Source organism: Salvelinus fontinalis, chromosome 35 (assembly GCF_029448725.1).
Source record: "Salvelinus fontinalis isolate EN_2023a chromosome 35, ASM2944872v1, whole genome shotgun sequence".
Taxonomy (NCBI): domain Eukaryota; kingdom Metazoa; phylum Chordata; class Actinopteri; order Salmoniformes; family Salmonidae; genus Salvelinus; species Salvelinus fontinalis.
The window spans coordinates 33016620-33028584 of NC_074699.1; the positions used below are offsets into that span (position 1 = coordinate 33016620).

The 11965-nt window shown below is 43.2% G+C and overlaps 1 protein-coding gene across 2 annotated transcripts; it reads left to right on the top strand.

Moving 5' to 3' along the window:
* The first annotated feature begins 2578 nt into the window (after nt 1-2578).
* zgc:158785 (uncharacterized protein LOC791214 homolog) lies at nt 2579-11528 on the top strand. 2 transcript variants are annotated; one of them, XM_055900036.1, is made up of 5 exons: nt 2579-2836; nt 3976-4468; nt 4965-5169; nt 8497-8703; nt 10127-11528. In XM_055900036.1, the coding sequence occupies exons 2-5, from the start codon at nt 4284-4286 to the stop codon at nt 10283-10285; spliced, it is 756 nt and encodes a 251-aa protein (XP_055756011.1). In that variant the 5' UTR covers nt 2579-2836; nt 3976-4283; the 3' UTR covers nt 10286-11528. The 2 variants fall into 2 exon arrangements, with proteins under 2 accessions (XP_055756011.1, XP_055756012.1); XM_055900037.1 differs by having other exon boundaries at nt 4262-4468.
* The last annotated feature ends 437 nt before the right edge of the window (nt 11529-11965 follow it).

Sequence of the window (11965 nt, forward strand, 5' to 3'; positions counted from 1 at the left end):
TACAGACTGTGAACATAGCCTTGCTATTGAGAAAGGCCGTCGTATGCAGACCTGGCTCTCAAGAGAAGACATGCTATGTGCACACTGCCCATAAATTGAGGTGGAAACTGAGTTGCACTTCCTAACCTCCTGCCAAATGTATGACCATATTAGAGACACATATTTCCCTCAGAATACACAGGTCCACAAAGAATTTGAAAACAACCCCAATTTTGATAAACACATATCTACTGGGTGAAATACCAGTGTGCCATCATTGCAGCAAGATTTGTGACCTGTTGCCACAAGAAAAGGTCAAGCAGTGAAGAACAAAAACCATTGTAAATACAACCCATATTTAAGTTTATTTATTTTATCTTTTGTACTTTAACTATTTGCACATAATATGACATTTGAAATGTCTTTATTCTTTTGTAACTTCTATGAGTGTAATGTTTACTGTCCATTTGTATGGTTTATTTCACTTTTGTTTATTATCCATTTCACTTGCTTTGACAATGTAAACATATGTTAACCATGCCAATAAAGCCCTTAAGTTGAAATTGAATTGAAAGAGAGAGTGGCGACGAGACACAACACCATCTCACCCTAAACCCCTGCCCCCAACCTCACCCTAAACCCCTGCCCCCAACCTCACCCTAAACCCCTGCCCCCAACCTCACCCTAAACCCCTGCCCCCAACCTCACCCTAGCCCCGTCTCGACAGACCCCCCTTATAAAAATAGGAAGTATTTTTCCCAGGCGGTGTGACGTTGGGAATCATTTGTGGTGTTTCTATTCTGGGAGGTAATCTGTTGCGTCTGGGGTTCTGTGTGCTACTGCTGCAGTGTCAGAGGAATTATCCACCCTCTCCGGTTGTTCATGACAGAATGCCCAAGGATGTCCGGAACTCTCTATACCCTCTGGGCTTTGTCAAGACGCAGCCAGTGAATGAACGGCAGATAGGATTAGAAGGAGAGGGGTGGGGGGGAAGGGAGGAGAGAGGAGGAGAACATGTGAGACAGAGACAGAGACAGAGACAGAGAGAGAAAGAGAAACTCACAGAGACCAGCTTTGCCAGTCCAAGAGTAAGTCTCTCTCCACTCCAACAAGTCCTCTTCACAGTGCTCCAGCAATACTTTCATCTGAGCTTAGTGTGAACGTATAATGAGAATAGAAGCCATATAGATATGAATGGAAAGGCCTCTTTTACTGGCCTTGCCTGCTACTAATCTCTAATCTTGCAGACAGTGGAAGACGCTTTCTCACGTTCTCTCAGTTTATAGGCTACAAAATCTTCCTCCCTGACACTTTTCATTCAAAATATTGCAACAGCTTCTCTCCCCCTATTGTGAATGATTTCAAAATGTTCTTGACACAATTGTTTAGACACCAACTTTCCCATAACATGTACAATAACAGGTTAAATCAACACTGGCTTTTTAAAAACTCTGAATCACTGCTTGCACAAAACCTGAGGGAAAAACAACCCTGACTATTTATCTATTTATCAAGTCAAACTCAGTTTGGTGATAGAGGCAGAAAGTGATGTCACAAGGCAGGATCAAAGAACCAGCTATCTTCCCTAAATATTCAACAACAAAAAAACTCCATATAATCCCAGTTCACAGAAAAAGACTGACTAGAAACTATAATGGTATGATTTACTGGATATATCTCCCCCCAAAATTAATTTGCTTCCTCCCTAATAAAATAGAAAATCCCCAAGTACATATCAATGTTTATCGAAGTCAGCTGGCTTACTTATAGGATCCTGCTTTGTGATGCACCCCTCTGATGTCATTCTGTTGCCTACTTAAGTACTTCTTCCATCCTGCCCTCGTTGCCTCATTGAGTCGGCTCTCAGACACAGACAACTGGAGAGTCTGAGCTGTGGGCTCTGTGGGAGACGTATTAAACACTTTACAGTCTGCTGCCTCCATTGACAGTCATGACAGAGTGTCAGACCTATTGAATTCTATAGTCAAGGCTTAGTTTATCTGCTATGAGGAATGTGGTAAAAAGATCTCCGTCCCACTTCGAATTTCCTCTGGCTGAATAGATGGTCACAGCAAGTGTGCTCTCTAAAGTGCAGAAACATAAACACTCACACACACGCACACGCACACGCACACACACCACTGAAGTATAACAAAACTACTGCATCATTATACAGTGCACTGTCTCTGTCAACGTAGAATACATAAATTAAGTATAACAAAACTCCTCTTCCCTCATCCAAAGAATTCACGTGTACTTCCCTGTCAAATGAATAATATCAACCAAAATAAAAGAGTACACCAAAACCCTTGCCTCAGCCACCACCTTCGCTCCTCCATGGAAGGAGGAGCAGCATTACCATATGGACCGAGACGCGGCCTAAATGAGTGAAAGGGCCTTGGTTGAGGCTGTCTGTAACAGGATTATGGGGATATTATGGTGAGTAGGAGTGGCTCCTGGTGTAACTGGCTGTGATGTGAATAGGATTTCTGTGTCTCTGGTCTGATCAGGGCCGAGGTTGGGGGAGGGCTACTCTCCTCTCCCCTCCTCTACTCCAGATAATCCTTTACTGTTCTCTTCTCACCCCCCTGGCCGACCGGTCGACCTTCAGGATACTTCATCTGCAGCCACACACACACACGCTGCAACTGCTGCGACTGAGTTTCTCACTCTCTCTGTCTCACACACACAGAAACTCACACAGAAAGGGATATAGAGAAGAGAGAGAGAGAGAGAGACAGAGACAGAGACAGAGAGAGAGAGAGAGGGAGAGAGAGAGAGACCAAGCAGCCCTCGAGACTTCAGGACTTCACACTTTTTATTGAGGCCTGGTGACATGAAGAACTCTACTGGGATGGTAAGATCACTTGTTTACCTCTCTGTCTCTGTCTGTCTCTCTCTCTCTCTCTCTCTGTCTCCCTCTCTCTCTCTCTCTAAATATGTCATTAGCAGTGTGTTTACATTCAAATTAATTAGTTGTTTCCTCAGAAAATTCCCATTTTGGCATGTCCCACATCAAGATTTGAACCGACTTTATTTAACCTCTTGACCTGGGAAAAGAGGATTTATTATGAAGTTCAACACGTGCTCTTCATGACAGAATGTTACAATGAAGTGAAATGAATAGATTGACAGAATGACATGACCCTAAAGGCAGTCTACTCATAGAATGATGACCCATGTGTGTTTGGTGTAATCGTGGCTGTGCCTACAGTAGCAGCTTAGGTATTGGTGTATTGGCGCTAGTGTTTTGGTGATTCAGTGAAATTGTTTGTGGTACGGAACATGTGGGCTATACTGTCTCTGCAAGAAGGCTTTGGTAGTAAAAGAAGTACACAACTTAAAAAAATTAATTAAAAATGAATTGAAATGAGCAGATATTTAGTCAATTCCATTGAACATTTGTTGTGTTTTGTATTAACATTGCATTATTAGGCTTTAAAGCTAGAATCTGCAGTTAATACAATAACAATGCAGAAACCCCACCTTTGTTTTGGTAAAAAACTGAGGGACAGGGCTGGAGAAATTGAACCACTCTCAAATTCAAAGACAGAGCTATGGATGCAAGGACTGACCATCTATGGTATTAAAATGATAGTTTTAACCATGTTTAACGCTATAAAGTGTGTGTTTACGTTTACGTTGTTGACAAATATTGGAGTAAAACAAGCTTATATTTTGGGTTCTGATGGGTTACAACAGTTGAACTAAGCTCATGAAGCATTTTTAAGTGATATTAATTTATAAGTCCAAAAATTGATGTAGCAACTAAAGATTCTAGCTTCAATAGGTATTACAGTCTGATTGGTGTCAACATGTTTCCCCACCATCAAGCAGTACGTGCAGTTCAGATATAATAACAAATTCATCTTTATATTTGACATGGTAGTAACTAGATTCCATTAACAGTGTCTCTTATACAGAAGGAATTATAATCAAATAAGGGACCTAGAAAGGATGTGTTATTTCAGTTGTGATTCATCTCTCTTCTCACAGCCGCTGTAGCGTGCAGAGCTCCCTCAGTCTGGCCAGAGACTGGGATTGACTACACACTCTACTGAACATAGACCTTCCATAATAGTCTTATATAGAGGTCATTGGTAGTGGCTATGTCAAAGCTACTTACTGGATATGGAAGCGTATCCCTGCCATAATTCAAACTGGGAGTTGATTTTGCCATAATCAGCCTCACAGTCAAACAGTTGGATCGTCAAACTCCTGGATTTAGCCACATGGCTTCATTGTTTTGAACTGATTCTCCTGCCAACAAATACCATTGCAGAACCCCACACCAGTCTGATTGAATGGCCCCCTCTGTAGCAGCCATGATCCCAGAGCAGCTTCTGGGCCCGCAGGTATGCAGTCCTGTAGGGGAAATGAAGCTCTTGCCTGAGGAGGAACGAGAGGAGGAGTCTGACCCCTGTCCCCAGGAAGTGATGGACTGCTATGGCCACTCCCCCTCAATGACTCACTGCCCCAGCACCGACAGGTGGGTTAGGAAACGAACAGACACACACCACACACACACACACACACACACACACACACACACACACACACACACACACACACACACACACACACACACACACACACACACACACACACACACACACACACACACACACACACACACACAAAAACACCCACAAAGGGAGGCAAGGGAGAGAGAGTGAAACACAGTGAGGAAGAGAGAGGATTAGAACACATGGTACAGAAGGAGGGGGATTAGAGAAGTTGTATGTGAGGTTATTCATAGAAGAATCCTTTAATAAGGGGATTTAAATGATGTACAATAACATCCATTGACTCTCTCTTACGTGCTCCTTGTCTGGGTCTCAAATGTCTCCTTATTCACTATATAGTGCACTACTTTAGACCAGAGCCCTGTGGTGTCGTATAAAGGGAATAGTGTGCAATTAGGGACTCATCCCTGGACTCTCCGTTTTGCCATGTGTTGACTTTGTCTCTCTGTTGTCCTGCAGTCTTAGTAGTGAGGAGCCATTCTGTCGTATCTGCCACGAGGGAGGGGGTGTCGGGGAGCTGCTCTCCCCCTGTGAGTGTGCAGGGACGCTGGCCATGGTCCACCGGGGCTGCCTGGAACACTGGCTCACTGCCTCCAACAGCAGCCGCTGTGAACTCTGCCACCACCAGTACTCCCTGGAGAGACTGCCCAAGCCGCTCACTGAGGTAGGGGAGAAAGAGTAGGGTGAAGTTACCCCTAGACGCTGATCTTGGGTCAGTTTAGCATTTCCCCCCACTATTGATTAAGGTTAGTAATAAGGGAGGGGAAGCTGATCATAGATCTGTACTTCATGGAAGTTTTATTGTGGCTTTAGGTGAGACGGAGACATATGCACTCACATGCATGAAGGCATAGACACATGCAAGCAAACACACACGCTCAAGCACACATACACTAACAAACACACACTCATAAGCAAACACACACATGTGCTTTTCCGGGTGAAAGGGTGCACACACCAGAGGAGGCTGGTTGTGGGGGGGGGGGGGCTATAGTAGAACGGGCTCATTGTAATTAATGGTTGGACTGCAATTAATCGAACGGAGTCAAACGTGGTACAAAATAGATGTCCTAAAAAAACACCATAAAACTACAGTACAATAGTCATCACATACAGTGCATTTGGAAAGGATTCAGACCCCCCTTATTCTAAAATGGATTGAATTATATTTGTTCCTTTTTAATCTACATACAATACCCCATAATGACAAATCGAAAACAGTTTTGGGAGAATTTCTTTGCAAATGTATATGTTTTTTAAAATACCTTAAGTATTCAGACCCTTTGCTACGAGACTCGAAATTAAGCTCAGATGCATCCTGTTTCCATTGATCATCCTTGAGATGTTTCTACAACTTGATTGGAGTCCACCTGTGGTAAATTAAATTGATTGGGCATGATTTGGAAAGGCACACACCTGTCTATATAAGGTCTCACGGTTGACAGTGCATGTCAGAGCAAAAACCAAGCCATGAGGTTGAAGGAATTGTCCGTAGAGCTCCAAGACAGGATTGTGTTGAGACACAGATCTGGGGAAGGGTACCAAAACATTTCTGTAGCATTGAAGGTCCCCAAGAACACAGTGACGTCCATCATTCTTAAATAAAAGAAGTTTGGAACCACCAAGACGCTTCTTAGAGCTAGGCGCCCAGCCAAACTGAGCAATCGGGAAGAAGGGCATTGGTCAGGGAGGTGACCAAAAACCCGATTGTCACTCTGACAAAGCTCCTCTGTGGAGATGGGAGAACCTTCCAGAACGACAACCATCTCTGCAGCACTCCACCAATCAGGCCTTTATGGTAGAGTGGCCAGACGGAAGTCACTCCTCAGTAAAAGGCACATGACAGCCCGCTTGGAGTTTGCCAAAAGGCACCTAAAGGAATCAGAACATGAGAAACAAGATTCTCTGGTCTGATGAACCAAGATTTAACTCTTCGGCCTGAATGCCAAGTGTCACGTCTGGAGGAAACCTGGCACCATCCCTACAGTGAAGCATGGTGGTGGCAGCATCATGCTGTGGGGATATTTTTCAGAGGCAGGGACTGGGAGAGTTATCAGGATCGAGGGAAAGATGAACGGAGCAAAGTACAGAAAGAACCTTGATAAAAAACTTGTTCCAGAGCGCTCAGGACCTCAGACATGGGCAACGGTTCACCTTCCAATAGGACCGCGACCCAAAGCACACAGTCAAGACAAAGCAGGAGTAGCTTTGGGACAAGTTTCTGAATGTCCTTGAGTGGTCCAGCCAGAGCCCGGACTTGAACCCGATCAAACATCTCTGCAGAGGCTTGAAAATAGCTGTGCAGCGATGCTGCCAAAGGTGCTTCAACAAAGTACTGAGTAAAGGGTCTGAATATTCATGTAAATGTGATATTTTCAGTTTTTTTATTTAATTAACTTTGCTAAAAATTTAATTTTCTTCTTTGTTATTATGGGGTATAGTGTGAAGATTGATGGGGGGGGGGTAATACATTTTAGAATAAGACTGTGAAGTAACAAAATGTGGGAAAAGTACTTTCCGTATGCACTGGACATCAACTATATTATGCAGTCTCAATTTATCAGGGTTGAGGTCACTTTCAATTCACTTCCTGAATTGACTCAATTGAAATGGAATTTACCCCAACCCGCATGTCACTTAATTTCAAACCCATTAAGGAATATACAAACTGCTGTCCCAAAGATGGAGTCTTCATAGAAGAGAAGAAAACAAACATTATTCAGGTTGTAGATAGATATATAATGTGTAGAACTGCAACGATTCCCTATTCTACAGTCCACATAACCCTATCTATTCTATTCAATACATTTCTATCTGGCCATTGTGTAACAATTCACCCTCCTGAACAGAGCCCCTGGCTGGATTCACATTGGAGTGTCTGATGTCACTGACTGCTTTTACCAGTAAAGCCACTTAGCCTGAGAAACAGATTAGAAGGTGTTTCCTGTCACTAGCTGTAGCTGCTCCATAGAGTTTGATAGATGGTTCACTTGGCCCAAACACTGTTTTAGCATGGGCACAGCGATATCAAGGGCTTTCATCATTGTGAAGTAGTCAACTGGGTGGGACTTGCAATGGCTTAAGGAAGGATCCCAGAATTTCATCCAGGTCAGCAGAAGGGTTCAGCCAATGAAATATATTCCTGAGAAACCATCCCATAATGGCAGGTGGCAGTGAATAACCAACCTTGGCTTCAGCCTATACTTTCAGATTATACACACTCCAGCACAATAAGTGGTGCTATGCACCTTTTCAGTTTATTTACAAACTGCCAATTCACTCTCAGAAGTAGAAAAATAGGAGATTGTCTACTTTAAATGGAGACAGCATTGCCCACAATGGCACTGCCCATGCTGAAACAGAAGCAGCCATTGCAAAGATATGAGCTTTGTAATGCATCTCTATGAGATTCCTCGGGACAGGATAGGACATTACGTCGTCTTGTATTAATGGTCACCTCCCAGCCTATCGCATGTGTGTTGGCCACTGGCACCGGGTAATCTGTTAAGAACCATGTGTTGTATGGAGGGAGCTAATGTATGAGGGACACACACACACACACACACACACACACACACACACACACACACACACACACACACACACACACACACACACACACACACACACAGAGAGTAGGAGAGAAAACAACAGCTGATCTGACAGATGAATGGAGATATGGCCTGGAGATATGGCCTCAAATTCTAAAGTGAAATGTGATTTTCGATACTCATCCAAAAGTCCAAAACCAACACCATCTACTGTAGATACTGTACTTGTACATAACAGTGATTTATATTGTTCTGTTGTCTGGTCTACCCACTCTAACTTTATGTTCCCTGGCCTCCTCTCAGTGTCAGTGAATGGCACATATGAAATCATGCAATGCTTAATGTCATTTTGAATTGAACTGATATTACTGTCATTCTATCCATTCTAATTACAGTACATCCCCTCTCTCCCTCCCTCCCTCCCTCCCTCCCTTCCTCAGTGGCTGGGCTCACCAGCCATGCAGCACCAGAGACGGACGCTCTGCGGTGACGTCATCTGCTTCCTGTTCATCACGCCGCTGGCTAGCCTATCAGGATGGCTGTGTGTGCAGGGTGCCATGGACCTGTATTTCAGTAACAGTATGGAGGCTGTTGGACTCATGGTGCTCACCCTGGCTCTCTTCACCATCTACTGCTTCTGGACTGTGGTGAGTTGTTGGGGCTGTTGTGGGTTGGGGTTACATTGGGATTGTGTATAGCAGTGGAGGCTGGTGGGAGGAGCTATAGGAGGACAGGCTGGAATGGAATAAATGGAACGGTATCAAACACACAGAAACCATGTTTGACTCCGTTCCATTTCTTCCGTTCCAGCCATTACAATGAGCCCGTCCTCCTATAGCTCCTCCCACCAGCCTCCACTGGTATATAGTGTAATGGTAAATAGTAAATAGTAATGGTATTACTAATAATACTATAATTATTAAAGGGTTAAAGCAAGATTGTTTCTACTTCCCCAGTCAGCTGAACTCATGGACACATGTTTAAGTCTCTGTGGCCAGTATAAAGAAAGCTAGAGGTAGTTTCACCAATGCTAACTAGCGTTAGCGCAATGACAAAGTCTATGGGATCAGCTAGCTGATTGTGCTGACGCTAGCTGATCCCATAGACTTCCATTCATTACTATCTGTCAGAGATGATAGTGTAAACCAAAGCAGTTTACCATTTAAAACATTTTTCAAGGTTCCTGTATGTGTAAGTGGACGTTCCCTATCTCAAGTGAGCATCTTTGTGCATGCTTACCTATGTACGCTTACGTGGAAAGCATGCTCAAGCGAGAGAGGGAACGCCCACTTACACAGACAGGAAGCAATGATTAACTGACTTTTTGCGACGTCTTCATTATCCACCATCTTTGCTGTCCGTTTTCTTCAGTTTGGTCCCTAATCAACATGGCCCTGGTTGGGGAAGTAAACAAACACAGCTTGCATTTTTTAAATTTATTTTTTTATTTTACCGTTATTTTACCAGGTAAGTTGACTGAGAACACGTTCTCATTTGCAGCAACGACCTATGGAATAGTTACAGGGGAGAGGAGGGGGATGAATGAAGTCACCTAAATGAAAGGGGAAGTTAAGTATTTTACAACTTAATGTTAGCTGGTTCCTCACCCTGAAGGTAGTCTATGCACCAGGAGAGATTGTAATCCATGGTTCTGTTTTTTTTAGAACAGCCACTACAAACTTCCCTGACTTAAAGAGAAATGTCCCAGTATTCCCTTGTCATACTCATCATCTCCAGCACCACCGCAACATCAAACATGTGTGAAAATGGTGCGTTTCTATGTTTTGTAGTAAAAAATATAGAGGAAGATAAACGTTTCCAATGACATCTGTGTGCATCATGTGATTTTAACCAATTATGAGTAGGCATTGCCTACTAATTGCCTACCAATTGGTTGTCATTGGAAACACTTATCTTCGTCTATCTTTATTAATACAAAACATAGAAATGCTCCGTTTTCACATATGTTGATGTTGGGGTGGTGCTGGAGTGAGCATGAAGTTGAATATTTAAAAAATATCTCTTTAAGCCACTGTCTGGTAAAAATCAACTGCTCTCTTCCACCACCAGGTGTCGCTGCGCTATCACATCCACCTGTTCAGGACGTGGAAACAGACAGACCAGAGAGTTAGGCTACAGATCCCCCGACCAGCACGAACCATGCACACACACCACACACTGAACCTCAGCTTCCTTAGCAAGGACACCAGAAAGGAGACTGTGGTGTAGATGGAGTGGAACTGGGTGCAGTGTCCACGATACTTTGGCAAGAAGACTGTGATGTAGCCAGAATGGGGTTGGGTCTAGTGTCACATTTAACAGGTCCCCAGTGTCCGGTCAGGAGCGTGAAGTCACAAGCTCTGCTGGTTGGCTACTGCATAGCAACCTAGTGGTGCCAAAAGCCCTGGTCTGCCCTAAAAAGCCTATGTCAACCATCGCCAGAACGGCCAAACATTTATATTTCTACGCCCGTTTTGGACTCCAAATGTGTTTATCATGATCAAGTTCAATCTTGACGGTGAATAATTTAAAAGTTCGCTACAAAGCGAGAAATTGTATTAAATAGTGATCTATTCTGACTGCTACATTTGACGTCACACAGGATCAGGTGCTGACACAGACCAATCAGGGACCATAAAGCTACGAGCAGGCTCTCAGGCAGGATAAAAACAACTACATCGACCATGATCCTTTGCTAGTTACTGCCACCTTCACCATGATCCTTAGTGATTCTTTGGCGACATTCAGCAATATGGTGCACTTCAAATTCAAATAATTCCATGCGCCATCGGGAGCCTTCATAGGAATACGTGGATGACGTCAGCGCTATCACCATATACTGGTTTTAACGTCTATGGTTTCCTGGGCAAGGATACTTTGGTGTAGCTGGAGTGGGACTGGTCCCAGTATCCACTGTACGCTCAGCAAGGAGACAATGACATGAGCAAGGAGACTGTGGTGTAGCTGGATTGAAACCAGGCCAGATCTCTCTAAGGATACAGTGGTGTTGCTGTAATGGGACTGGGCCCAGTCCTCACGCTGCTTCAACAAGGATACAAGATTAAAATTCTATTAGAATCAGGCCCCGTCTCTACACTTTTTTAACAAAGACTTGGATCAAGGAGACAGCGATGAAAATGTTCTACCAAGTACCTTCAGAGGACCAAACCTTTCTCTGCGAAGAAGACTTTTTATATATTTATAGACACCAGCCTTTGAGACTTACTCAGTTGAACGTAACTATTTTTCTAAAGACTGTTTTGTAAAAGAGTGATGAGATTAATGACAATGAAATTGATGTCCCACTCCCAATTTATGTTTGGCCCAGAGTTTTTCCCCAACCCTGTTCCCAGAAAAAAAAAAAAAATTGGACTCTTGTTTAGAATGACTAGTTATCGTTCCCTAAACACGCTTTGTTACACCTGCAAACATCTTTAAAGAACATTTCACTCAATTAAAAGTTTGTTAGATATTTGTAGCTATATTCCTCTGATGAACACGGTCTAATTTCCTGTTTCCTGCTTCTAAACAACCAATGTTGCAGGACGTGGCTTCGTTTTTACATTAGATTACTTTGTTTTTACATTAGATTACTTTGAGGTTTGAAAACGTCTGACAAACTTTGATTTGAAAGTGTAATGTCCCTTTAAGTGACATTTTAAAACACTATCCTGAGGACCACAAAGTCAGAAATGTTGCTTTGACGATCTGTGGTGTTTATACAAATCTTTAGTACCACTTCATACTAAGTTTGTCAAAACAGACACTGTGGCTAATTACTGTTGTAATATCACTACTAGAGTAACTTCAGTATTACTACATAGGTATATGAGACCATTTTATGTAAAGGGTTATCCATTGTTTTTCCAGGCACAGGCTATACCAAACCACACCAACAATTAACCAAAC